The 27178-nt window shown below is 55.9% G+C and overlaps 8 protein-coding genes across 8 annotated transcripts; 6 read left to right on the top strand and 2 right to left on the bottom strand.

Annotated features, from left to right (window-relative positions):
* Positions 1-1190: 1190 nt before the first annotated feature.
* Positions 1191-2272, top strand: B0T15DRAFT_566349 (uncharacterized protein; the record flags this gene model as incomplete). The annotated part of the gene is made up of 4 exons (XM_062870695.1): positions 1191-1223; positions 1320-1436; positions 1485-1606; positions 1664-2272. 4 exons carry the CDS (start codon positions 1191-1193, stop codon positions 2166-2168), a joined length of 777 nt encoding a protein of 258 aa, XP_062722405.1. The 3' UTR covers positions 2169-2272.
* B0T15DRAFT_573576 (armadillo-type protein) lies at positions 2259-6627 on the top strand (the record flags this gene model as incomplete). Its single annotated transcript, XM_062870931.1, has 8 exons — positions 2259-2559; positions 2619-2663; positions 2724-4762; positions 4815-5106; positions 5158-5594; positions 5665-5970; positions 6024-6325; positions 6363-6627. Exons 1-8 carry the CDS (start codon positions 2541-2543, stop codon positions 6625-6627), a joined length of 3705 nt encoding a protein of 1234 aa, XP_062722404.1. The 5' UTR covers positions 2259-2540.
* Positions 6628-8546: 1919 nt separating this feature from the next.
* On the top strand, positions 8547-11843 carry B0T15DRAFT_412999 (transferase-like protein). Its single transcript, XM_062865416.1, has 3 exons — positions 8547-8969; positions 9043-9209; positions 9291-11843. The coding sequence occupies exons 1-3, from the start codon at positions 8931-8933 to the stop codon at positions 11647-11649; spliced, it is 2565 nt and encodes an 854-aa protein (XP_062722403.1). The 5' UTR covers positions 8547-8930; the 3' UTR covers positions 11650-11843.
* Positions 11844-12421: 578 nt separating this feature from the next.
* B0T15DRAFT_147393 (uncharacterized protein) lies at positions 12422-13981 on the bottom strand. The gene is made up of 2 exons (XM_062861949.1): positions 13930-13981; positions 12422-13653 (listed from the first exon to the last, which is right to left on the bottom strand). Exon 2 carries the CDS (start codon positions 13632-13634, stop codon positions 12597-12599), a length of 1038 nt encoding a protein of 345 aa, XP_062722402.1. The 5' UTR covers positions 13635-13653; positions 13930-13981; the 3' UTR covers positions 12422-12596.
* Positions 13982-14708: 727 nt separating this feature from the next.
* On the top strand, positions 14709-17420 carry B0T15DRAFT_509980 (heat shock protein 70 family; the record flags this gene model as incomplete). Its single annotated transcript, XM_062867835.1, has 5 exons — positions 14709-14721; positions 14801-14862; positions 14978-15009; positions 15067-17035; positions 17106-17420. The coding sequence occupies 5 exons, from the start codon at positions 14709-14711 to the stop codon at positions 17418-17420; spliced, it is 2391 nt and encodes a 796-aa protein (XP_062722401.1).
* A 558-nt stretch (positions 17421-17978) lies between these two features.
* On the top strand, positions 17979-19446 carry B0T15DRAFT_527749 (ETC complex I subunit conserved region-domain-containing protein). The gene is made up of 3 exons (XM_062868993.1): positions 17979-18841; positions 18935-19039; positions 19106-19446. Exons 1-3 carry the CDS (start codon positions 18279-18281, stop codon positions 19167-19169), a joined length of 732 nt encoding a protein of 243 aa, XP_062722400.1. The 5' UTR covers positions 17979-18278; the 3' UTR covers positions 19170-19446.
* Positions 19447-19569: 123 nt separating this feature from the next.
* Positions 19570-21400, top strand: B0T15DRAFT_552560 (uncharacterized protein; the record flags this gene model as incomplete). Its single annotated transcript, XM_062870296.1, has 1 exon — positions 19570-21400. The coding sequence occupies exon 1, from the start codon at positions 19859-19861 to the stop codon at positions 21398-21400; it is 1542 nt and encodes a 513-aa protein (XP_062722399.1). The 5' UTR covers positions 19570-19858.
* A 112-nt stretch (positions 21401-21512) lies between these two features.
* B0T15DRAFT_394967 (WD40-repeat-containing domain protein) lies at positions 21513-23706 on the bottom strand (the record flags this gene model as incomplete). The annotated part of the gene is made up of 9 exons (XM_062864757.1): positions 21513-22344; positions 22426-22526; positions 22605-22664; positions 22736-22897; positions 22954-22974; positions 23037-23159; positions 23234-23314; positions 23377-23472; positions 23617-23706. 9 exons carry the CDS (start codon positions 23704-23706, stop codon positions 21513-21515), a joined length of 1566 nt encoding a protein of 521 aa, XP_062722398.1.
* Positions 23707-27178: the final 3472 nt, after the last annotated feature.

The raw sequence follows: 27178 nt of genomic DNA, 5'->3' as shown, positions 1-27178 counted from the left end.
AAATCGAAGCATACCGCACAGAGGGTTCCTCTCTTCCGCGGACATGCTTCGATCACGGTTCAGGAACGGAGCGCGGATTGCCGCAGTCTTATCTGCCGTTGGCGAGGATTTGCAAAAGATAAGGCGGCCCACTTTGGGAGGAACGGAGATGCTCGATCAGCTCAGACGCCGCGGGTCAGGGCTGGTAAGAACAGAAGCCGGCAGGGCCACCTCATCGTGTGCATTTGTGTCCCATTGTATGTACCACAGTAGGTATTCCTGACCTGGTCAGCATCCCTATCCATTCGAAGCAATATGGTCCAGTGGTAAGGTCGAATTGGGATTTATTATGTTCGTCGCGCTCACCCCCACGCCCTCGGCCTTGTTCCTGTTCCTTATCCGGATCGGGATGGTGGATGCGTTGGCTGATTTGTGGAACCACAGGGGTTCAAAGGCTGAGTGAGCCCAGCCCCAACGGTCGCGACTTGTTTGTTTGCCAGAGTTTTGCCCTCCGGGCCTCCTCCGAGCCAAGAGACCGCTGCGGGTCCTGCCCGCCGCTCTGACCGGCTCGGGCCCAAGTTCCGGATCGCTGGGTCCCAGCCGACGCCAAGATCGGTGCACGGTCCGGGCCCATCAGGTGTGGGAAATTGAGCCTTCCCTCACCCTTTCCAACCCGCTGTGATGGTAACGATGATTGCTAATCGGGTTGTTCGATCGACTCGACTGCCCAACGGCAAAGGAAGAACGTAGAACCGTCTGATGTGATGCGTCGCCGACTCCTGAGAGACAGAAACAAAACCGGAGTTTTCCAAAGGAGTGTAATCTGTCATGTTACTTGACTTACATCGTAGGTCGCTTTCACGTGCGATCGAGAAAACGCACCTTCATCATCGGACTATCGAACTCTACAGTAAGTGTACTAGTACTTCGTACAGTATGATGAGGTGGGGTTCTGTTGATCGCGGGGCAGTCCCAAGCGGCGACGTCTGTGTAAACCGGGGCGCTCTCCTAACCACACCAATCCTGTGGCGTAATCATGATGTCAGAGCACAACTCCAGCTCGAGTGTCACACTGTGTCGCCTGCCGTTTTTGGCTTTTGCGGACCCGCCATTTTCAACAAGCTTAAGCACCCTGTACCCCTCCAATCAATCAATGGCTTCCCCACGCATCCCACTTCACGGATCCCAGCGTTTATTAGCAACGCTTCGCCATGGCATCAGTTGCATCGAGGCCGCCGCCGGCGGTATCTTCATCCGCTGCATCTACGTCTCCATCCGATGCATTTACGTCGGTATCTGCTTCATCGGCGTTTGCTATGCCTACCTCGGTAAAATCAAAGCAAGGTGGCACCATGCGATTTACCAATGTGCGAGATCTGTTCAATGCGATCGATTACACTGCTCGGGATTCCCTTACCGTTAGAAGTATAGTATCACCCTGCCATTTCTATATAATAGTATACTAATTATTTAGATGTATCTCTTGATTGTTTCACCAAATCGAGAGAACCCGAGAGCGTCAACGCCGCAAGTTCCGCTTTCGCTATTACGACAGCGATTCCCGGATCCTCATTATCACGATCCCAACTGACTCTCATGAGCAACTCAACAAAGAGTTATACAACGAGTATATCGGGCAGGTTCGCGATATGGGTTTGAAGAAGAGTTGAAAAGATATCGCCAGTGCTACACGTTCAGTACAACAAGGTTATTCTGGACGAAGGAGTAAAGAGGGTGATTCGGCCGGTGGCCCGAAGCCTGAACGAGCTACTAAAGGTGCCTGGCCAACACTTGTTATCGAGGCGGGAGTCTCTGAGACGTTGACGCAATTGCGTCTAGATATGCGGCGGTGGTTTGATATGTCAAACTACGAGGTTAAGATTGTTCTTCTTGCCAAGTTTGACGGTACCAAAATCCTTCTAGAGAAATGGGAGGAAGAAATGCGAGTTCGTCCTGGAGCTACCACGACGCGACGCTCTCTTCAACACCAAGAGTCTGTACTTCGACAAAGCATCACCATTACCCAGGACACCACTACCGACCCGACATCGTACCATGTCACTAGCGGTGCACTGGTACCCTCATTCAGATTTCTCTTCCTTAGAGAACCGGGCCCTGGGAAGGGAGACTTCGTTATTGGCGTTCAAGAACTGGAGGAGTACGCGGAAAATATCTGGAGTGTGTACTAGTAGATTAATTAGCAGCCAATCAAATTCGACATAGCCGACCAGTCAAAAACGGGAGCCAGCGACACAGACTTAACACTCACTGACACTATCAATTCGACCATCATAAATTATCACCGAACTTCTGGATTTCGACCGGAAAACGGTTCCGCCAGCGGGCATCCGTCCACGACCTCTCTCGATTCTCGCCATCTTACAGTGCATTTCCGATCACAAGTGCCTCTCGAGGCTGCTTCTGCAGACCACATCACCGATGCCCGCCATTGCCGATAGGGATTGCCGTTTCCGATTCCTGAACCCTTAGCATATTGACCTTCGAATGCACCTACACCGCGAGCTGGAATTTGATTGCACACACCAAGAGACAGGCCCGCCATGGATCGCGCAAGGAGGCGTAGGTTCTTTCTGAGGTGCACCGTCGCTTCTGTCGGCGTGGCTAATGCCCTAGACCAGATGAGCTGCGCCAGTTGAACCAGAGGGCCTGGAACGGCGAGAAAGGTAGGGAGGGGTATCTCAGCATGGCGCCTCAGCCAATGCTAACTCAGCCTGGCCATCCAGACCTCTTTCCCGTGAGCCAGTCCCTCGATTCGACCATGAAGAAAAACACCGCCTTCATCAAGCGTCTGCGAACCGCCATAACCCCCGCCACTCTCAGTACCTTCCTTCAAGAGATCAAAACTGTGAGCCTGTCGAAATACCTCTCCGAGATCGTGTCCGCTTGCCATGAAGGCCTTTGCAAGCTCAAGTCACCGGGCGAGATTGAGGCCGGCGTCGAGATTGTTAGCGCTCTCCACCAGCGCTTTGGACCGGCCGACTTTACGTCGTACCTCGGTTGGTACCTCGGGAAATCGATGGCCACGCCTGATAAGAGCGTCCTCAAAGCCCTTTCGCCGGAGGCGAGGGAAAAGGAAGAAAAGGATCGCCTGGTCAGGCAGCGGGTCTTGCTACGAATTGTGACCGAGCTGTGGCTTGTTGACGTCCTGCGCACTCTCGATGACATCAAGCGTCCGGATGATGCCACAAATGGGACGACTGCCAAGCCGGCGGAGCTGAAGTCCCGGGTATCCGCCAAAGGGGGTGCTGCCGAGCCGTTTCCCCTCGAGGTTCTAAAAGACCTGCTTGGCCACGACAGGGAACATGTGAACCTGCCCCTGCTTGTCATCTTCGTCAAGGCGTTTAGCTGGGATGTTCTGGGCGTTCGGGCAGCCGGCTCTGAGGGCCGCAAGACGGTCGAGGAGGATGGAGTAACCAAAGCCGGGAACGGGGCCGAAGACCAAGAGGGCGAGCCTGCGCCTGGATCCAAAGATCCCGCCTTCACTCCGCCCGAGCTGCAGGAGCGCTTCCGGAACGTCCTCAAACGCTACTTCGAGGACGTCAAGGCCCACCTTATCCGGGACCAAAAGGCGATCTATGCGCAGTCCCGCAAGAACGCCGAAGCCTACGTCAAGTCGGGCGAAGTGTTTGAGGACCGTCAAGCCAACTTCGAGAAACAGGTCAAGGCTCAGGAGCGCCTTGTTGCCAACGCGCAGGTCATTGCCGATGTCATTGGAGCCGAGATGCCGGACTTGAAAGACCAGGACGACGCTTCTGCTGGCGCAAACGGCTCAATCGGCATTGTCAAGGCCGGAGAGTATCTGCGTGGTCAAGGAGACGGTGCAGGTATCTGGGATGATGAAGAGGAACGGCGCTTCTACGAAAATCTCGTGGACTTGCGAGGCAAGGTCCCGAGCATCCTGCTTGAAGAGGTGAAAAAGAAGAAGCCCGATGCAGACGAGCAGGTCGGCAAGAAGATTGACCCTGCAGAGACCGCCGAGGCGCCCAAGCCCGATGACACTGCTGCGGACGATCAATCCGTGGCAATCGCGAATAAGACCATCGGGGCTCAGGTTGACGCGTTGCTCTCCCGGCTTCCGGACCTGATCACCAAAGACGCCGTTGACCAGACGGCCATAGACTTCTGTTACCTCAACTCCAAGGCTTCCAGGAACAGGCTCATCAAGGCATTGACAGATGTCCCAAAGGGCCGTGGCGATCTCCTTCCGTATTGGTCCAGGCTCGTTGCTACGCTTGGCCAGTACATGTCAGACATCCCCAAAGGGCTCGTCGAGTACCTTGATGCCGAGTTCCGCAGCCTGCAGCGGCGCAAGGACAAGGAATTCTTGGGCCAAGTGAGGCTCAGCAACATTCGCTACCTTGCCGAGCTGACCAAGTTTGGCATTGTTCCGGAGCACGTCGTCTTCCATTGCCTCAAAGTCAGCCTGGATGATTTCTCCCGGATGAACATCGAAATCATCTGCAACCTGCTGGAGAATTGTGGGCGTTACCTGCTGCGGAACCCAGAAACCTCGCCTCGTATGACGACCTTCCTAGAGACCCTCCAGCGGAAGAAGTCGGTGCAGCACATTGGCCCCGCCGAGAGGATGCTCATCGAGAATGCCGTGTACTATGTCGACCCGCCGCAACGTCCGGCCATCCAGCAGAAGGAGCGGACGCCAATGGAGCTCTTCATCCGCAAACTCATCTACTCGGATCTTACCAAGCAGACCTATAACAAAGTTCTCAGGCAGATCCGCAGGCTCCATTGGGAGGAGAAAGAGGCATGTTCCCCGCCACTCCCTTTGTAAACAGGAGTTCCTGACCCATCGCCAGGTTGTCGCTGTTCTTCATAAAGTTTTCTCCAAGCCCGGAAAGGTGAAATACGGCAACATCCATCTCCTAGCCATTCTCCTCAGCGCCATCTACAGGTACCATCCCGAATTTGTCATTGGTGTGATTGACGCTGTGATTGAGTCAATCTCCCTCGGTCTGGAGATCAACGACTTCAAGTTCAATCAGCGCCGTGTCGCCGAAGTGAAGTATCTGGGAGAGCTATACAACTACCGGATGCTCGAGCACCCCGTCATTTTTGATACCATGTACAAGATCATGACCTTCGGTCACGGTACGTTTCACTCTCTCTGGCATAGCAGAGCTTGCTAACTTCGACGTGCAGGCGGGCCGCCGGTTCCCGGTCGCATCAACCCCTTCGATCAGCCCGACGACTACTTCCGCATTCGCCTGATCTCTACCATTCTAGAGACTTGTGGGATGTTCTTCAACAAAGGTGCCGCAGGAAAGAAGCTGGACTACTTTCTCTCCTTCTTCCAGTACTACATCCACACCAAGAATCCATTGCCAATGGACATCGAGTTTCTCGTCCAGGACATCTTCGCCCTGACCAGACCTCAGTGGAAGTTGGCGTCGAACGTGGAGGAAGCCACCAAAGTCTTTCAGCTCGCCATTGTTCAGGATCAGAAGACTTCTGGTCTCGACAAGGCTGTGGAACAGGAAGATGGAACGAGTGGAGCGAGCACTGACGATGAGGAGGCCGCGGCGGAGCAGGATGAGGACGAGGAGTCGGGCTCCGAGGAAGGCGAGGCCGAAGCTGAGGTATGCCACACCCAGGTCTCCTCGGCCTCAAAAGAGTACCAGCATATTAACTGTGTTCACAATCCTACAGGATGCTGACCAGAACCCGTCATTCCGCGATGACGAGTCGGAGGATGAGGCCATTGTCGTCACTAGGGAGGAGGAAGAGGTTGATCCCGAAGATGAAGCTGATTTTGACCGTGAGTATGCGAAGATGATGGCGGAAAGCCTCGAGACGCGCAAATTCCAGCCCAAGCAGCAATTCGACATACCGCTGCCGGTTCGGCCTAAGAACCGCGATGTGCCAAGCGGGAGCGAACCCGCCGAGAGTGGTCCCGGTACCCCAGGCGGAACGATGGCCTTCTCTCTGTTGACGAAGAGGGGAAACCGCCAACAGGTGCGTACGGTGTCATCGGCGTTGCAGTTTTGGTTGTGGCTAAAACGTAGTAGACGCGGACGGTTGAACTGCCCTCGGACTCGAACTTTGCCGTGGCCATGATCAATCAGCGGCAGGCAGCGAAGGAAGAACAACAGCGTATCAAGAACCTGGTGTTGAACCTCGATCTGCGGGAGAATGAGGAGCATGATGGTGAAGAGAACTTGACCCCCTACGGCCCTCACAGCAATATTCATCAGATCTCTGCAGGACCCGAAAAGCCAGCTTCGCATCACCACCACAATCGGCCTGATAATCGGTCGGGCAAGGAGCGCGGACAGCGAGTCCGCAAGCTCCAACTCAGCGACGTCGACTGGTATGATAATAACCCTGGAACAAGGTCCCTGCAAAAGCGAAAGCAAGTGCCTTCTGCTGCTGAGGGGCATCCCAAACGCTCGGCTCCCAATCACCGGAGGCGCAATGTTTGGCAACTGCCCGCCCGTGACGTGCCCACGAAGGAAAGGAAGCATGACTAGCATTTGTCGCATGCATCTTCCTGAGCTGTGGGCAACCGCCGAGAACTACCAACCTCCGGTAGATCACAGCGATGGGCAACGCATCGTTAGCAAGAAGTTTTCTAACAAGGGCCGCATTGGACGGCAAGATCATAGGACCTGATACTTCGAGACGCGGCGAAATTATTCGATCATAACTATAACAGTTACGCCTGATCGAGGCAGCCAGAAGTCGGGCTGTTCGGTTACCACGCCCTTTCGCCTGCCACACGGGGACGTAGCGTCCCCCAACAGGGCACTCGCCGATACTCGATCGGTCCAACCGTGTTGCTAGACCTGCCTGACTGAATCCCAGATACGGATTGGCAGAAAGGGACCGTGGCCGGGAAACGATGGCAGTCCTCGCGCAACCGGACACTAAAAAACGGTAGCAGTTCCCTACCACGTCGAGAAAGCGGGTTCCAAGCGGAGTGCCCTCTACTAGGCCGGTGCACCCGACAGAGTTGCTTGACACTCGTCGACGAGACCGGCTAGTTAATGAGGCCGCAGTTTGCCAACGACCCTTCCTGTCTCGTGGAAAGGGAGAGAGGGCTTTATTGGCTTTGAATTAGGAAGAGGACCCTCTTGAACCGGACCCCTAGGCAGATAACCTGTCAGACCGGGCCGGTGAAGGGCATCCAAAAGAAAGGTGTGCGGTTACACAGCAGATTGTAGAACTGTGAGATTGATATTCCTTCTTTTACTTCGTGAGGTCTCGTGTTCGATGGGATGATCTACACCGTTAGATGCTGTGTGACGATGCCGATTTCACACGATCTCTCTTGGTACTTGTACTTGGTAATCATGCCTCTCCTGTGGAACGGCCCTGCTCCACGGTGGAGTAGGGGATGCCAAGGTGATTTATATAGGAGTACCTATGTTTGTATTCTGAGCTGTTCAGGTATGTTATCGCGAGATGCGGTCATATCCCAACACTCACCGGCCGCTGTAAGTAAGACCTGTTCACCTTCCGCTGCAATAATACTACCATTGGATTCGTCGGAGCGGTATGTGTGTGATACATACTATAGATGTACTTACAGGTAGGATAGGTACGGAGTACGTACAGTACATACCTACCTTACCTTACTACCTTACGTACGTTGCGCCCGGGGAAGAATACCTTATTAGCCGCCGCATCGGGAGATCTCCCGCCCTATGCGACCCCTGCCCCTTTCCCTTTCTCTCTGCCGAACAACCCCCCCACAACCCGCAAGGACGGGACGGTAACCTCTTGGCTCTCTCGGCAAATCTTGTTTCCTTCACCTCTTCACTCCAGCTCGAACTTGGCGAATAAGTAGGGGAAGACTTTTCCTTACGGCCGACATATGCGCTGATAATGATGGACTACAAATCCAGTCGTTTTCTGTTTCTAGTGTTTGGTTACGACCGTCTCGTGTTGGTGGTTGCACAACGTCGGTCTTCTTCCCTCTTCGATCCGTTTGTTCCTGTCTCTGTCTCTGTGTCTCTGTGTCCCTTCGGGATGGCGACTTGCTCGGAGATCCATTTCGTGGCTCTGGTCCATCTCCTCTCCTTTGCATCATAGCAATGGGAATCCCCGCCCGGTCGTACTTCCACCAGGCTAGAGCAAGTGCTTCTTTCCCGCCTCCTATTTCGTATAGTTACATGCACATCGTTCATCATCTGGCGTCATTTGAGTTCGTCCCACTGGGCGAGTTTCCCAGGGGCATATGGTATGGGCAGTCAGCTCATGCGTTATCCAACATGGTCTCACTCAGACCCATTATCCCGTCGTTCCACGCGGGCAAGAAGAACCGGGCAGACAGGTAGGATTTCAAGCCAGGGCCCCTGGGGATTTTCCTGGTGCTGGACGGTAAAGATGAATCAGCAGTGAGCGTCGCTCTCGCAAAAAGCAGCCGGCTAAATCATCTTCATTTGCAGATATTGAATATTGGGTGCCTCTGCCGTTGGCCCACTGTGCACTTGCATCGCATACCACGGTACATACAATACGCGTTGGTCTTGCTATACGCCACCACCCTCTTCCCCCCCCCCAACCTTCCCCGTTCCCTCTGCCCGGATGCCGCAAAGAGTTTTTGTTTGTGCTGGGTGGTCCATGGTCTTGTTATTACTGCTGCTGCTGCTGCTGCTGCTGCTGCTGCTGGTCTGTCCCGTGTTCTGGACCCGGGATGGGAAAATACGAACGGTTGGCCTACCCGTGAGCCAGGGCTGCAGGCAACCGATCGCTTGTGCGCCTTTCCGGGGCGATACCGCCCAATTTTCATCCCATGCTACTGCAGATGCTCCCCGCGATTGCAGGTCAGGTTTCCCGATGCTTGCGGCACAGGGACTGCGTTTGGCTTGTTATTATATCCTCCTTGCTACAGTTTCGTTCTTCATGTCACTGTCGCTTCATGCGCCGTTTGCATCCCACCCTCTGGCGACTGCGCCGTCTGCAGCAACAACATGGCGGTCGATATCGAGGCATCATGGCCGGTCAAGGAGGTGCGTGTTCGGCAGATGCAACCACAGCGGAGATATTTACTGTGCTAAGCTAACCTCCTCATCTGGTTTGCAGATCATCTACACCGGCATCGTGGGCGTGGTGATGCTTGCCGCCTTCCTCGAGTGGTTCCTGTGGATCGCAGCGTTCCTGTACTGCTTGTGGAAGGTGTTTGTCAAGGCCGAGCACTGGACGGTCCGGCTGCTGGCCGTGCTCGTGGGCATCGCCTTTACGTTGCTGAGGTAGGTAGAGAGAGGGTTGTCATATCATTATATCCAACCCGCCATGAGATGGGAAGGCCTGACATGTTTGTTTGTTTGCAGATGCATATTCCTCCCCATCATGGTCGTCACGCTGCCGCTCCCCAGCCAGATCGCGCGGGTCTGGCCGCCGGCCATGGTTTCGTTCCTGCAGTGGTTTGCCTTCTGGAGCTTCGCCGGGCTCTTGACGATCCCGTGGCTGTTCTGTGTCTACCAGATCGTCACGCACCAGCTCGGGCGCACCAAGCGCATCAAGCAGGTGCTCGACGAGGTGTCGGCGCCCAAGGTGGTCATCGTCATGCCGTGCTACAAGGAGGAGCCCGAGGTGCTCGTGACGGCCATCGACTCGGTGGTCGCCTGCGACTACCCGCCGTCGTGCATCCACGTGTTCCTCTCGTTTGACGGCGACCAGGAGGACGAGCTGTACCTCAACACCATCGAGAAGCTCGGCGTGCCGCTCACGCTAGAGGCGTACCCGAAGAGCATCGACGTGACGTACCGGGCGGCGCGCATCACGGTCTCGCGCTTCCCGCACGGCGGCAAGCGGCACTGCCAGAAGATGACGTTCAAGCTCATCGACAAGGTCTACTGCGAGTACCTGCGGCGCCACGACGACCTCTTCATCCTGTTCATCGACTCGGACTGCATCCTGGACCGCGTGTGCCTGCAGAACTTCGTGTACGACATGCAGCTGAGCCCGGGCAACCGGCGCGACATGCTGGCCATGACGGGCGTCATCACGTCGACGACGCGGCGGCACAGCCTCATCACGCTGCTGCAGGACATGGAGTACATCCACGGCCAGCTGTTCGAGCGCACGGTCGAGTCGGGCTGCGGCGCCGTGACGTGCCTGCCCGGGGCGCTGACCATGCTGCGCTTCTCGGCCTTCCGGCGCATGGCCAAGTACTACTTCGCCGACAAGGCCGAGCAGTGCGAGGACCTGTTCGACTTCGCCAAGAGCCACCTGGGCGAGGACCGCTGGCTGACGCACCTGTTCATGATCGGCGCCAAGAAGCGCTACCAGATCCAGATGTGCACGTCGGCCTTCTGCAAGACCGAGGCCGTGCAGACCATGCGCAGCCTCGTCAAGCAGCGCCGCCGCTGGTTCCTGGGCTTCATCACCAACGAGGTGTGCATGCTGACCGACTGGCGCCTGTGGAAGCGCTATCCGGTGCTGGTGCTGGTGCGCTTCATGCAGAACACGATCCGCACGACCGCGCTGCTCTTCTTCATCATGGTGCTGGCGCTGCTGACCACCACCAAGCGCGTCGCCGACCTGCCCGTCGGCTTCATCGCCATCTCGCTGGGGCTGAACTGGCTGATGATGATCTACTTCGGCGCCAAGCTGCGCCGCTTCAAGATCTGGCTGTACCCGCTGATGTTCGTGCTCAACCCCTTCTTCAATTGGTACTACATGGTCTACGGCATCTTCACCGCCGGCCAGCGCACCTGGGGCGGCCCGCGTGCCGACGCCGCCGCCGCCGACGCCCAGACCACCGCCCAGGAGGCGATCGAGCAGGCCGAGCAGGCCGGCGACGACCTCAACATCGTGCCGGAGTCCTTCATCCCCGCGGCGCAAGAGCGCGAGGAGCTCGCGCTCGCCCAGACGGCCGCCAGCAAGGAGGAGGAGGCGGCGAGCAGCAGCAGCCATCATCAGAAGACGAAGGAGAAGGAGAAGGAGAATAAGAAGAAGAAGAAGCCGACGAAGAGGAGCGGCGGCGGTAGCGCCAGCGGCACTGTCCGTCGCTCCCGGAGCATCCTGCTGCCCCCGGACAAGGTGGTCGGCAAGTTCGCCCCGCCCGAACGCACGCCGAGCGGGTGGTACCAGCACCCGGACGATTCGATGGCCAGCCACGTCGGGAAAAGAACCACCGCCACCACGACCCCCGCGCCAGCAATGCCAACGCTAGGAGGGCGACACCACTACCACCACCAACATGGCCAGCGTGACTCCTTCGACAGCACCTTCTCCGCCCACACCACGGGGATCCTGTCCGTCTACATGCCCCAGCGCGTCGAGAGCATCATGGGCGACGAGGACCGCCGCAAGTATGAGCTGGCCCAGGCGAGCAGCCACGTCAGCAGCCAGTTCCTGCTGACCGGCTCGTGCGTCTTTTCGTCGTCGCCGTCTTCCCCTTCCCCTTCCCCTGCCCCTTCCCGATCGCCCTCTTCCCGGATGGTGGTCCAGTCCGGGCAGGGGCAGGGCAGGGTGTTTGAGGTTCCTGACGATATCAACCTCGTTCACGATTGTAGGTCTTCTGCGGAGCCCGTGGGTGTAGCAGCGAGTGCTGTGATGGATGGTAGCAGCAGCAGTAGGCCCCCGAGCTCGACGAGCGAGCAGCAACATGAGGAGCGTTTACAGGCGCTTTCGCCGCCGCCGGGCCGTGGGCAGGGGCGGCGACAGAGGGGCAAGTCGCGGTAGGTTATGGATCTATCTTGAGCTGAAGAGGAGAAAAGAGGGAGAACTGGGTTATGAGACTCGGAGAGGGGATCTCCTTCTTGGGCTCGGCAGCTTGCGTTTTTGTTGGTGTACTCTGAATCTGAATCGATCTTAGACCAAGTCCTTAGGTACTCTCATGGCATATCACACGGACAACTTGCTACAGAGTGTGTGATTATATGTGGGATATATCCAGAATCCTGGCCTTGTATTAGATGTCATGGAATTAAAAACCTTAGGTACCTAGGTAAGGAACCTTTCGAAACCGCAAAGTGTCGGTATCCGCCGCTTGTCGGGACGCCCCGACTGTCCCCTTCACCGGCCCGTTCAGGAGGCCCAGCTGCCAAAGCTTCTTCGCTCGTTCACTCCCCTTCCCAGCCTATGCAAAAGTCCTGAAGTCCTAGACTCCTCCCGGTCGGCAGATATTACGTATTGAGGGTACAGTTGTCGTGGGTCTTGGAGCTTGGCATTACACATGGAGTGCATGCTGTTGTGGCCGCCGAGTTTCGCAAAAGCGCCGCCATTTCCGAGTACTATACGGATAGCTGAAGGAAGACTGTTTCGGGATGCTGTAACTGCTGTTCGTTCAGTAGCAGGTTAGGTACCTGCTCAGGCCGCTGATCAAGACCTACACCCTCTTCGACCAAACTTGGGACAGCTGCACTCGCCTACTAATGTGAGACTCATTGGTAGCCTCTTCCAAAAGGCATTCTTTTCATATCCGACAGTAACATGATGCTGCTGCGGAAGAGGGGTGACGTGTGGCGGGAAGCTGTAAGCGCATAGGGATCGATGGGCGCGGCTTCTCACGTAGTTGCTGGCCAAGTTGTGGGCCGACTGTCGTGGAGAAGTTGAGGCAGACTAGCAGAAACGGGTTCCTAACCTGTCAGCGGCTTCCTTCAATCTCTCTCCCAGTCATGCTCACTCCCTCAAATGCCCGGATATAGCTGTTGGCAAATAGCCATTGCGTGGAGCATCAAGATCTCTAGGCATGAGGAGGACCTCTTAGCGGTGCCAAGCTCCGAACAGCCCTTATTATCTGCTGGCAACAAGGGTGCGTGAGCAATTGCTCGGAGTGTTGGCAGCCAACTAGGGAGCACAGAAGCATCCAGCTGGCGTTCCGCGTCTCTGACTGTGATCATCAGCATAGCTCGAAGCGCGAAGTGAGCGTCATTCCCGGCGACGTGGAGGCTGTGGAAAGAGATGTCAAATTCCGCGAGCAACTGCTCCAAGCTACATCTGTAGGACAGCTGGAGTGGATGCTGCGCGGCCTTGACCGTGTCGAGGACGTAGCGCGGCCGGAGATCGATATTGACTCGTTGAAGGACCGTGAGCTCCCGCTGAATCCCGTGAGCAACGAGAATGAGGTCTCGGTGCAGAGTCATCCCTTCGAGTCTTGCTCGAAGATCGGAGAGGGAAAGAGCCTCAAACTTCCCAAATAGAAACTTGTTGGACTTCCTCCGGCTGAACTTGGGGCTTCCAACAACAAAATAATGTGACTCGGTCATCTTGTTCTCCTGCCCAGGGTGCGGCAATCCCAAAGCGGACTTCCACAGAAGCCGGGTATCGAAGATGGATACGCCAATATGGAATTGTTGGATTCCCTGTTCGATCTCCTGCAATGCGTCGACGTCGAGGCCGAGGAATCGGACGTCCCATACTTCCGTTTTGTGAAGCTTCGTGCCGGGGAAGTCGAGGACTGGGTTACACGGTTGTGCTGGGACATGATTGCTGTATCCAAACAGACCTCGAAGGGCAAGCGTCTCATCCCGGAGCAGGCCCATATGAGGAGGATCCGCATTTGATGACTGCGTTATCGCTTCCATGTCTATTTTCTCGAGGCTAGGAGGGCGAACGGCCGGAGGTGGTCCGCGCGGGAATGAATAGTGGAAGTTGATCAACTCAGGAGCACCATACGGTGTAGTGTGCACAGGTAGGGCACCTACCGTAGTTTGGCACGTCATCATAGGCTTTTGGCACTGTAGTCTGTGGCAGCCTTGTCACCTCGCATGCTCTCATTGGGTCCAAGCGATTTGGGAAAAGGCATCTCTGGACACCAGGTTTGGGCACTGATCGGGTCGGTGAAGCTAGATCGAGTCCCTGTCTGAACTTCGGCCATCCTCTTGAAGACAGTCGAGCCAATTCGAATTGCTTTGGGTCCGCTGGCGACACGGCCGTGATGGATGATGAGGCCATGAGGGTCTTCAATGCCTGCCAGGTCCGGCTTGGCACGCCAAGCATAGAAACGTCGTATGTACATACCTAGGTACCAGAAATTGCCGTACACAGCTTCCTTACCCTGCTGGCATTGATGCTTGCTGCCCAGCAATTTGTGTCTGGGAAGCCTGGCTCTTCAAGTTTGAGCGGCAAAGAAGCCCATGGTGGGGTGATACATGCACGGCGGGTGTGTTAGTTCGGATAAGATAAGCCATCGTTATCGGGAGCGGTTATCAACTTGCCCCTCAGTTGGCATTATTTTCCAGTTTCAACGGCTGCTTGAGATTAACAACGCAAGATCAAAGGTCGCCAAAAGTTCCAGATCAACAAGCCTTGTTTAGGAAAGACTGCTTCAACGACATATGTAGAACTCAATCCTGCGCTGTATGAGCCCAATATGGCGGTGTTGCTATTGAAATACGGAGCCAATCGAGAAGCTTCTCCTGGCTTCTGGGGACCTCTTGGCCTAGCGCTGACACCGGGGTGCGGGGCTAAGAGCTCCCCCATAAGGCCCCATGGAGGGGAACCCCCTCCGAGAACGCCAGCCAGTGTCGGGCATCTAGAGTCTGATTTTTTTTCCATCTTCCCGCTTTGCGAAAAGGCGACTTCAGAAATCCGTTTTCTGCATCAGCGATACCCACTGCCAGATTCTGTGTCTGCGCAGACATAACAAGCTCCCAGTCACACATTACACCGAGCCTCTAGTCAGCTGGTGAGCGCTACACATCCTCCCGCGCATTTTTACTGCCTTGTGTCCTCGTCTCCTGTGGACATTTGTTTACACCAGTCCCGCTCTGCTAGTGCCCCTCACCTTTCCGCCCAACATGAGTGTCGTCGGTAAGTTGCGATCTACCAGCTGGATGGTCGCCTTTTCGCCGGAAATCCATGTTGCTGACTTCGGGTGCGTGCGCTACAGGTGTCGATTTCGGTTCTCTCAACACCGTCATCGCCGTCGCGAGGAATCGGGGTGTCGATGTGGTATGTCAAGAACCCCGCCGCTGCTTCTACAGATGCGCCAGGGAGAGTGCAGGCGGATGCGACAGAGGATTCAATCCGTGAAGCAAGTGCAGGAACTGACTATCTTGCCGTGCAGATCGCAAATGAAGTCTCCAACCGGGCAACTCCGTAAGTGTTAGAAGGTCCATCAATCAGGCTTGCGAGCCAGTGCCTAACTGTTGCCAGGTCCCTCGTTGGTTTCGGCCCCAAGTCCCGCTACCTCGGCGAGCCGGCGAAGACCCAAGAGATCTCCAACCTCAAGAACACCGTTGGCTGCCTAAAGCGCCTTCTTGGACGGTCGCTCAATGACCCCGATATCCAGATCGAGCAGAAGTTCATCTCGGCGCCCCTGGTCGACATCAATGGTCAGGTCGGCGCTGAGGTCAACTATCTCGGCAAGAAGGAGCGGTTTACCGCGACGCAGCTTGTTGCTATGTTCCTCAGCAAGATCAAGCAGACAGCCGCCACTGAGCTCAAGCTCCCGGTGTCGGACGTCGTCCTGAGCGTGCCAGCTTGGTTTACCGACGCCCAACGCCGCGCGTTGATTGATGCCGCCGAGATTGCCGGCTTCAAGCCTCTCCGCCTTATCAACGACACCACGGCCGCCGCTCTCGGCTACGGCATCACCAAGCTGGACTTGCCCGCCGCTGACGAGAAGCCCCGCCGTGTCGCCTTTGTCGACGTGGGCTACAGTGACTACTGCTGCTCCATTGTCGAGTTCAAGAAGGGCGAGCTCGCTGTCAAAGGTACCGCTTTCGACCGCCACTTCGGTGGCCGTGATTTCGATCGGGCGATTGTCGAGCACCTACAGAAGGAGTTCCACGGCAAGTACAAGATCGACATCTTCACCAACCCGAAGGCCCTGACCCGTGTCTACGCTGCCGCCGAGAAGCTCAAGAAGGTGCTGTCTGCCAACCAGCAGGCGCCCATGAACATCGAGTCGCTCATGAACGACATCGACGTGCGCGCTATGATCACACGCCAGGAATTCGAGGCCATGGTGGAGCCCCTACTCAACCGTGTCAATCTCACTCTGGAACAGGCCCTCGCCGACGCCAAGCTGAGCAAGGAGGACATCGACATCGTCGAGGTTGTTGGCGGCGGCAGCCGTGTACCTGCCATCAAGGAGCGCATCCAGGCTTTCTTCGGCAAGAACCTCTCTTTCACACTGAACCAGGACGAGGCTATTGCTCGTGGCTGCGCCTTCAGCTGCGCCATCCTCTCTCCCGTTTTCAAGGTGCGCGACTTTACCGTTCAAGACGTCATCAGCTACCCGATCGAGTTCGCTTGGGAGAAGGATGCCGACATCCCCGACGAGGACACCAGCCTCGTTGTCTTTAACAAGGGCAACGTGATGCCCTCGACCAAGATCCTCACCTTCTACCGTAAGCAGCCCTTCGACCTGGAAGCTAGATACGCCAGCCCCGATGGCCTCCCCGGCAAGATCTCACCTTTCATCGGCCGCTTCTCCGTCAAGGGAGTCAAGGCGACGGAAGGACAGGATGACTTCATGATCTGCAAGCTCAAGGCCCGGGTGAACATCCACGGCATCCTGAACGTCGAGAGCGGCTACTACGTCGAGGACCAAGAGGTGGAGGAGGAGATCAAGGAGGAGGGGAAGCAGCAGCAGGAAGGGGAGAAGAAGGACCCCGATGTGAGTATTCTTATGCAGGATGGAAACCCCGCCTTATCGGTGGCCTCTGAGCAGGTGGGCGCCCGCGAGCCCTCGGGTTCGCCGAAGAGGGAGTCGAAACGTCGCAAGACCGATCCTTCTCCTGCATCTGGCGATTCCCGGGGCGAGGCGGATGAGGAGACAACGAGAGACGGGCTAACTGATTCATTCCAAAAGGCCATGGACACAGACGCCGCCAAGGAGGAGAAGCCCAAGACGCGGAAGGTTAAGAAGCAAGTTCGGAAGGGCGAGCTGCCCATCGTCAGCGCTACACAATCGCTCGAGCCGGCCGCCAAGAACGCGGCTATGGAGAAGGAAAACGCCATGGTCATGGAAGACAAGCTGGTGGCCGACACGGAGGAGAAGAAGAACGAGCTCGAGACATACATCTACGAGCTGCGCAACAAGCTTGACGACCAATACCGCGAGTTCGCAAGCGAGGAGGAGAAGGAGAAGATCCGCGAAAAGCTCACCGCTACTGAGGTAAGTTTCAGTTGGCTCGGACCTGTATTGCAGAATTCGGACAATAGATAGGCGCTGACGAGGAGAACAGGACTGGCTCTACGATGAGGGTGACGATTCCACCAAGGCCGTCTACATCGCCAAGATGGACGAGATCCGCGCCCTAGCCGGGCCCGTCGTCCAGCGCCACTTCGAGAAGGTCGAGGCCGAGCGCCAGGCGCTACAGGCCAAGCTAGAGGCTGAGCGGGCGGCCAAGAAGGCGGCTGAGGAGGAGGCGCGCAAGGCTGCCGAGGCCGAGAAGGCGCAACAAGAAGGCGGCGCCAACAATGGCGGATCCAAGGACGAGGAGATGACGGATGCCGATGCCCCGCCCAAGGCTGAGGTTGAGGAGGCGGGTGACCCTTAAAAAAGCATGACTTTCTGAACGAATCTTTCTATCTCCGGCCTCTTGGGTTCCATTTTCCTCCGGCGGGGTTGTGTGAAGAGCCCTTCACAGGGTGGTCTTTTGATAGATGGGTCTCATAGGAATACGAAGCGAACGCATGTGCTGGGCGTCCAAACAACTACCTGAGGTTTCCTTTACTTCACGAAGGTGGGAATGTGATACGGAACGGATCGGGTCTGGAATGAGCAGTTACAGAAGAAGGAGTTTCACAAAAAAGAAGAGAGGGAACTCATAAAACGACAGACAGACGAGCTGTAGATGGTGATGTTTGCCGGAGGAATAATTGCGTAGTGGAGGATTGGCCTGATCGTTTCCTTTGCTTTCTTCCTCACAGACTTCATTCCAATTCATAGAGGGCTTGGCACAGACTGATAATACACGTCTTTATACCCACGGCGTAATTGGATCCTGCCTCTGGTAATGTCTGTGTCTGGGATACGGACATAGTCAAGCGAGGTCCGCCTTAAGGTCTGCCTCAGGACGTCCATTTTGGTCTACCAGCATGCCGAATCATAAATCCCTCTATCTCGGCCACCCTAACCGAAGTGCCAGAATTGCACCAAATACTTAAGCAGAAGGCAGGTGTTTGTGTTAATCAGAAGGGTGTCACCTGATATCTCACGTGTCATCCTTAAATCCGCCAATCACAGCCTCGCAGCCTCACATTGCGCTGCTGGGAGAAGCAAGCAACTCTGACGTCGGAAAGCAGCACCGATTCCGACCGAACAGCAACCCCCGAGCGAATTCCCGCTCCGCGGCCGCAACACACCCGACTTATCAATAGGGTGCCGCCCCCCCCAAAAAAAGAGAACGATAACAATGCGCGCATCCCTCAGACTGCTCGCCGCCGTCCGGCCGGCGGCGCGGTACCTCGAACCCGGCACGCCGACAGGTCTGACGGGCCTGCACGTGCACCCAACCCCTCGGTCGGCCCTCCTGTACCTCTACACAACGACGCTCGACAAGCTCAAGGCCATGCCCGAGCACTCGGTCTACCGCCAGTCGGTCGAGGCGCTGACCAAGCACCGCATGGCGCTCGTGGAGGCGACCGTGCCGCCGGGCTACGACGAGTGGGCCGAGAAGGCGCGCAAGATGCTCGGCGACCACCCGGACCGGTTCAAGGCGGCGCACGGCGCCGGCGTCGACAGCGCGACGGCCATCAAGATCGAGCGCGACGGCCACGCGTTCGTCGTGCGCCACTTCCCGCAGGAGGAGGACATGCGGTACCAGGAGTGGGACGGCGAGGTGGACGAGGGCCCGGAGCTCGAGGGCAGCAGGACGCTGGAGGAGAAGCAGGACCTGAAGCACATCTTTGAGCGGAGGGATCTCGGCGATGTCGAGCAGGTGTCGTGGGAGCCGGAGCCGCAGCTGACGGCGGATCAGTGGGTGTTCTTGTTCTTCTTCTTGCACCTCTCGAGTGGAAAGCTTGGGGGAGTTAGGGAGGGATGTGCATGCTAACGGGGCTGCTTTTACAGGATTGCGGAACTTGAGTCCAAGATTGGCGCCGGTCTGATCGAGGAGGTGATACAGGTTGCCGAGGGCGAGCTCAAGCTTGTGGACATCATGACCCAGGCCAAGGTGTAAGCTGAGATTTCTTTTTTAATCACTCCCCTTCTGATGTCTGTAATGGTTAACGATGTGTCTAGGTGGGAGCCCCTTGAGGAGCAACCGGCCGAGGGCCAATGGGTCTACTTTGAGCGGAAGCCGTAAATGCGATACTGGACTATACCACTGCATCATTCACTGTACATAGCTAGACTGCGTGTGCAAAGACGTCCTTCGAGTCAGCGGCTTGGTCCGGGGTATGCATTTGCTGTTCCTCCTGGCTCACACATCACCGTAGAGTATCGGACTGGCGAGTGGGGAGATTGTAAGAAGATACCTAGACTTGCGCAGTCGGAACCTGAAGGTTCCCACGGCTTATGGTGGCGAAACGGAGAGCAGAAGACGCGCCGTGTCGAGTTCTACAGGGCCTGGGACTTCTCGGTGAATGGAGGAATGAACATGCTGTAGAACACTTGTTTAGATGGTGAGCTAGGTGTTGGTGCTCATTCACTCATTGTCCGACGCTCAGATCGGAAAATTTCATGAGCCCACTCAAGCTTTCCTCATCGAATTTGATGATCCTATCATTCAAAGCACCCTGCTAACCTCGACGCGTAACTCTGGCGAACAATATTAATCGACTCTTATTAAAGCAGGTACCTTAGCTCACTCAGATCGGGAAGTGTGTAGACAAAACAACCGTTTTTTTACCGTTGCACAAACCAGGACGCTTATCACCACACTGCCTTTTAGAACACCCAGGCTCACCGTCAAGACCACATCTCGACATCTCACTACTCTCACTACAGCTACAACACACGACTATTCAAATGCCCTGAAACCCAACCAAAGAAATGGACGACCCCTCAAACCCATCCCGTAGCAAGCGCAAACGCGCCCCCTCCGACACAGTCATCAACCCGCTCTCTCACACGCCGGACACCCTCCGACAATTCTGCCTCGCCGGCTACCCCGCCGACGAGCCCCTCCCCTCCAAGGCCTACCCGGGCTTCCCGCACCGACCTCCCCGCCATCAGCGCAAGCAGAAGAACAGAAAATCCTCCCGCCGCAGCCGGGGCCGCCGCTCATCATCAGGGTTAGTAGCAGACCAAGCAAGCGACGCCGACGTCGACACCGGCCCGGAATGGGAGGCCACAACAACGACTGATGATGACGACGACGACAACGATGGTGGTGGTGGACCAGCGACGGCCGAAACTACTAGTACCCATCCAAGTAACCCAACCATCACTACCACCACTACCGCCACTACCAACACCACCCAGGGAATCAGCCGCAAAGCCCGCGCATACCACGCGCGCGTGGGCTGGCTGGCGGCCGTGGTCAGGCGCTGTCTCGCCGAGGGGGACATCGCCACGGCCAAGCGGGCGTTTGGGCTGTTGGCGAGGGCCAAGGTGGAGGGCCAGCGGGTGGATCTGCGGTGGGATCGGTACTGGGAGATGGGCGCCGAGATTCTGATGCGCGAGGGGGAGGAGGTTGTTGTTGCGAGGTCGGGGAAGAAGAGAAATCCCCGTCCGAGCGGGGAGGGGGTTACGGGAGAGGGGGGAGACGGGGAGGGGGATGGGGATGGGGAGGATAATGATAGTAGTTGGCGGCAGGAGGGAGGTGAGGAGAGAGAGAAGCGGGAGGAAGAGAAGCTAGAGCGGTTGAAGGCGTACTTTGAGTATCTCATCCGGGAATACCCTTTCCGCAGGCATCTTAGTGCCAGTAACAGGCAGAGCGCGCTGGAGTTCCAGGTGGCGTTGTTTAGCACCGAGATGGAAGCGGCGTATGCAAGCCACAGAAGCGGGCTGGAAAGGTTACAGACGAGTGATGGATGGGAGGAGGGGGAAGAGGAGGAGGAAGCGATGATGGATGTTGATGAACCAATGGACTACGGCATGGACGGTCATCTGACGAGGGAGAACGACGATGGAGCGCAACTACTGCCCGCGACAGAAGATCATCTCCGGGGCCTCAGCCGCCGCGAGCTGAGACTGCGCGAGAAGGAGAACGATCTCCGGCTCTCGGCACTGCGGCGCATGACTGATATCGCGCAGCGGATGGACAGCGTCATGGAGACCATGCCTTTCTCACGGGACCCGGAGCTGCTCCGGTTGAGGGCCATGGTGGCGCTGTACACAGGGGATCTGTGTGTGCCCGCTGCTCCAAGGTCGGCAGCAGAGGAAAAGGAAAGCAAGAAAGCACGGGCTGGCCAGCGCGGCAAAGCCCGTGATTTCCTGCGCCGGATCCAGGAGGGCGGCGGAGAGCTGAAGGATCATGACGCGATGCTATTGGAATCTCTGGCAACAGATGAAGAAGAGGATGAGGAGGATGAGGAGGAGGGAGTATCCGTGCTGCCGATGTTCTCTTCGATGGGCATCGAGGAGGGGTAGTAGTCCGCATCTTCAGCGATGGATGGGCAACTCCATCTTTTTTCATTTTTTGGGTGTCTGTCTGGAAAATATACTTTTAACTTGCAAAACGACGAAAAGACGAAACACACCCTCAGCTCATCTGGATGGCCACTCCCTTCTCCTTACCCCACCGCTGGTAAAGCAAGGCCCGGTTCCCGTTGCCGACGACCACGCACCAGTCACCCTCCGGACTCCAGCCGACCTGCCTCCCAACAAAGCTGCCCTCAATCGAATACACCCGGTGCGCCTTGACAAGGCGGAACGGGTTCGTCAGATCATACATATCAGCCCACTTCTGCAGCGCCTCCTTAGTATGCCCCAGCGACGTGACACTCTCGGGGTCCGGGCTGGAGAGACCAGACTCCTTATCGCCCGTGGTACTCACGGCCGACCTCAGACTCGACGTGCCGTCGCCCACCACGGCCTGGACAGCCGCAGCAGTAGCAGCAGCGGTCGTCGTCTTCGGCCCCTTCTTTCCGCGTGGGTACTTCAACCAGTTCGGCTTCGGCACCCCGCCGCCCCCCGTCAGCGGCCGCCCTTCCCTCTGCGCCTCCTTCAGCTCGGCCATGTACTTCCTGTACCCGCCGAAGCGGGAAAAGTCCCAGAAGAATGTCTTGGATTTGGCGTTGGCGAAGGCGAGGACCGGGTGCTTCCCCGGGGCGCGGAACAGGCTGAAGCGCAGGTAGAACTGGATCGCGCAGTCGGGCGTGGAGAACTGCGCCAGGCGCGTGAACATGGCCGGCCGGGAGTGCGACAGCGTCGGCGCGAAGTACGACCGCGTCTGCTTCGCCATGTCGGTGGGTGTCGGCGCGTCGAGGGGTTTCGGGATGGGGTCCGACGAGGAGAAGCCCTCGATGCGCCAGAGGACGATCTTGTCTTCGTGGCACGCGCGAGAGAGGATCAGGTCGCCGTGGAAGGCGACGCTGCACAGCGAGGTTTAGCAGGCTGTGTTGCATTCATTTTTTTTTAAAAAAAATGAGGGCGGGCAGAGGGAGGCAACTTACCAGTCGACGAGGTTGTTGTGGACTTCGGAGGAGGAGAAATGGGGGTAGTGCATCACAAAGGGGATATCGACATGTTCGGCGGGAAATGTGGGAAGAGCCCACTTCGGGTTAAGTTGTTAGTGGCTACCTCCTCGCACTCGTAGGTCCGGCCTGTTTATTTAGTATGGAGAGCGACTTACCATATTGATGACCTGGTCGTGGCCCGCAGAGAGCAGGTAACGGCCGTTGTCGTGGAAAGCCTGATGATGATGAGTCTTTAGCAGCAGTCGACCGGGATAGGTCGACCTCGGAGGGCGGGCGGAAAACGTACGACACTGAGCAAATCGTATGAGTGGCCTTCGCCGGCAAGAATACAGACACACGGCTGCTTTTCATGGGCGTCTGCCAGGCTCCATATCCTGATGGTAGTGTCTTCCGATGCGGAGGCTATGATGAGGGGGTTGTCGGGCGAAGTCGCAAGATCGTTGATGCCCTGGTCAAAGTGAGCAAACAAACAGTCTCTAGGTCCTGAGGTTGCCATCAACCTACGCCGCCATGGCCCACAAGTGTCTACCCAATGTCAGTTGACGCTCATAGATTTCCCCTGCTCGTGTGTTCCCGCGCAGACCTACCTTGACCAGTGACCCCTTGACCACATTATAGATCTTGATGAGAGCATCACTGCCGGCGACGCATAGCCAGGCCTCTTGAGTTACGGGGTCCTTGGACCAGCAACTAGCACAGTTCTCGGTATCCTGCCATTGGGTTAGACACAGCTTCATGCCACGCATGGCACCCTCATCCACCTCGTCCGCAGTCACCTACTTACACCTTGATCTCTGATGATTTGTATGATATGGCACGGATTGGCGCCATGTTCAGTTGGTCGCGTCAACCGGCAGATCACCGACTGCACCACGGACCTCCATCAGCACGGCTTCAGAGCTTGAGACAGGCTTGTCGTGGTCTTACATGCTTCTTGCTCGTGGCAGCAAATACTGGAGGTGCTCCCGGCGGGTTGTATGGGTAGAACTTGACATCGAAGAACTCGGCCAGGTCTTGGAGAAACTGTATCAGCCACATTCATGGTATCTAGGTCCCTGTCACCCAATGCAGAGGAAACAAGCTCCATACCTTGTGGTTGGTCTTCGGCTAACTCGAGCTTGAAATAGTCGTCCTATCAACCGGGTGAGTTGCCGTGGACTCGAGTACGAGAGAGAGCCAGGGCAGGACGGATACCTGAAAAATGAAAGAGGTACGCATCCGGGGTAGTTCCCACTCGGATACATCGGGCGACGGCATCTTTGCTCCGACAAGGTTATTGCTGCCTACTAGTATTTGTTTTAACTTTTCCCGGGTGGGATGGGTTTCCGGGCCGGAGATGACAGTGTGGCCCGTGTGGGGCCGGAGCGAAGCTTTGAACTTTCGGTGAGGGCTCGGAGCTCGAAGTTGCTGAGGTCACGGGCGCCTGTCTCAACAGCAGTGTCGTTCGAGTATGCCAGGGGTCGCTTGACGATTTCGATCAATTGCCTAGCTCGGTTTTGATTGGATTGCCCGTCCCTTATGCTCAAAAGCTCGTTTGATGTGAAGCAGCCCGCCCAGTGGGTCCGTTCAATTGAAGTTGCGACGCGTCACGCGACGCGACTCACTTAGGAACTGTAAAAGTAAAAAGCCAGACGACACGGAGGAATGACAAAATCAACTGTTTGAATTCCGATTCTCATGCTCTTGGTAAGATTCGTTGTGACGGCAGTGGGATGGTAAGGAACAGGAAATGGGAGCGAACCGGATTGAAACTATGCGGAGCATTCAAATCTGCGCGTGGATGCAGTGGTGCTCGTATATCTAGAGAGATTTTTTAAGTGCTATGTGAGGAAGGTGCGTGGTGGTTGTGCTGACAACTTATGTAGAGCAACCTAAGTATGGGTTGAGTCGGATGGAAATGTTGTCGCCATCCTGCTGCTTTGGAACCTTGAACCATCGTATTCAAACTGTCGAATAGCCAGTAAATGATCACAACCTGAACTCATCATAGTCTAGTGTAAGCTACGCTTATTGATACTGCAATGCTGTGCTAAGTTATAAATGCATTTGGAGGTGACTTGACTCAACAATCACGAACAAGCCATCGGCGCCTTGTTCTACAAACACTTCGGCTGAGCTGGAGAAAAATCACCCATTACCAATGTTTGGCATGGTTTATACTACGAGGAGGGACACGTATATAATTTCAGTAGAACTCAGTAGTAGTCCTGTTCTAAATGACAGTTCCCTCTCTAGAGTAACACATCTGATGACAGGTAGATGAAACACCGGTTCTACAGAATGACCCTATTGCTGATTTGAAGAGCCATAGCACACGGCTTATCGCTTGATATTATGCTGCCCGAGAATCTTGCAGAGTCAAGCGAGCTATGACAATCTATATAGTCGTTCTGATTATAGGCAATGGTGGCGCACCCTCCGTACTAGTGGTATCTACCTTACTTTGGCGTGGTACTATCACTGATCAGACAGAACGGGCTACTCTACCCTTAATCGAATCACATTTCCGCAACGACAAGAGTAGACATTCTTAAGCATTCTGATGAACAATAGGTACTCGACCATATGCCTGTTGCTGTGGAGCTAACCTCAGCAAATCAACGGGCGATGAGGTAGGTAGTTTCTCTGAGATTGGTGGTTTGTGGTCTCAAGACTCAAGGCAATCTTGACAAGCGTGACTGGGTTCCTATGTGTGAGCTTCGTTTCGTTAGGAAGCTTTCTCATCAATAGAGATCTCAGCCTGAGACACTTACGAGTAATTTGGTACCGGAACCCGACCGTCCTGCTGTTTTTCAAGAGTGTCGCCCTACAAACGGCTAACTACAGTACCGAAGGGTTGGAAGCATTGAAGTGCCTATCGATCTCCGCAACCTCCCGGAATCTTGCGGCATTGGGGTATTTTCTTTTTCCTCCGCTGCGGCTTGGCTGCGCGTCACATTGTCGCCTCGAAGACGAGCAGTCAAACGCAAAAGAAGTATGCAGTTCGTCTGCATTAGTAGGTCGGGCAGGTCATGGAGAACTTGATCTCATCATGCCAGCTCTCAGCTCCCACACGCACCTGCCATAACGGGAGCAATTTCCTGGCGAATCGGAATAGAACAATACACGAAGCCACCAGTAATCCCAACAACGGAAGCAAGCATGCCGATCTCCTTGGTGTTGAGCCAGTCGTATGCCCGTCCAATGGTTGCACAAGAGCAACCCAACGGAGAAGACCGCTAGGAGACGCCCGAGGTTTTTCGGGGCGTCGCTTGATTCGCGCCGGGGTGCAAATACCAAGACCGGCGCTGAGTGCCGAAAGAGGTCAAGCTGAGACTTGCTGCCCTTGTTGAGGGGCATCGTGAATCGAGAACAAATGCCAACGCAGTCCTGTTCCTATGCAGATTGAAGACGACCAGCCGCCACGAGGAAAGAACTCGTAATTTGTGGAAGTAACTGTCAACGGCAAGGTTCCTGTCTAAAAGGGGGCCGAAGAGGGCTATGATTGTGAGAAGAAGTGGTGGCTTATTCTCCATGCGAGTCGCGCGATGGGCACTGTCAACATACAGTTACGGCGGGGAGCGATCTCCACTAGGGTTGATGGCATGCGCTGCGGCCCTGACGATCATGCAGAACAAGCGGATTTGGAGAGTTGATGGTTCCAACCAAGCGGATAAGCCCAGCTGCCCAGATGGTCGGGCACCGGCCTCGAGTGTTTGTCCGGATATATCAAACATCATGCGCAGCGCCTGCACGCAAAGTGAGCCATCGGTGCCGTATGCAAGGGCATCAGAAAATTTTGAGATTCTGTGCCTGGTGTGCCTGTTCCCAGGGCAAGATGGTTGCCAAGTGTGCAACCACTAGAATGCCTCACCGACTGATACGCACGTACTGTCTCGGTTAGTAATAAAGCATGTGCATACATGAGAGGAAAAGGAAGGCTTGTTGGCTTCATGTGACCTCAGCAGAAATGCTCAGCGCTGAATTGAAATCGTCAATTGGAATACAGAAGATGTTCAAGATTTGGCCACCCTCTGCTTTTATACTCCGCGTAGGAGCACGGTGGACTCCTCGAACAGGTTAGCTAGCCCCAACATCCAAAGTAGGAAGGAGCCAAACACCCCTCTTGAGCTTCATCCAGTTATCATTAGAGTGGACGAACGAACCAACCCGATTTCTGAAATCCTAATACGTTGGATCATAACATGCCTTGCTTCGACTTCATGGCCAACCCTCACACAGTATAACAGGCTCCTGTGATGCTGGGTTCTCAACACAGTTCACAAGGAGGCCACAGCAACTTGATGTGCCATCCCGTCCCGCGCTCGGGCCAACCTCCACCTGCTTCCGCCCCAACCTGGTGAATGCCAGGGGTCGGAGACCCTTGTCCGCAAACAGGGCTAGGTAAGGTGTGCCGGAGCGGTCGACACTATCGCCGACTCGCCGGCAGCTGCATTGCTGTGGGGAGCAGAAATTGCGGCTTTGCTCAGCGGGATTGCATCCCGCCCAGACAGTGGAGGTTCCAGGTTGCTTCCAAGTTCCAATTTCCCCCGGACGTGGAGTCGGCGGATGGAAGCTCGCGGCATCCGCGCCATGTTCCTAATCCACTAATATCCTCCGAAGTCAACACTACCGTGCACTATCCGTACACTACACAAGGGCAGTAGTGTACACAGTAGGGTGCTGCACGTCAACAGGGCCCCTCCATGTTCTCTGAGCTTCGTTTTCCTTAGCATCTCGCAGCATCTCC

This window comes from Chaetomium strumarium, assembly GCF_033439665.1.
Source record: "Chaetomium strumarium strain CBS 333.67 chromosome Unknown B0T15scaffold_3, whole genome shotgun sequence".
In the NCBI taxonomy this organism is placed as follows: Eukaryota; Fungi; Ascomycota; class Sordariomycetes; order Sordariales; family Chaetomiaceae; genus Chaetomium; species Chaetomium strumarium.
The sequence above is the reverse complement of the archived record's forward strand: the minus strand, read 5'-3'. Positions and strand labels throughout refer to the sequence as shown.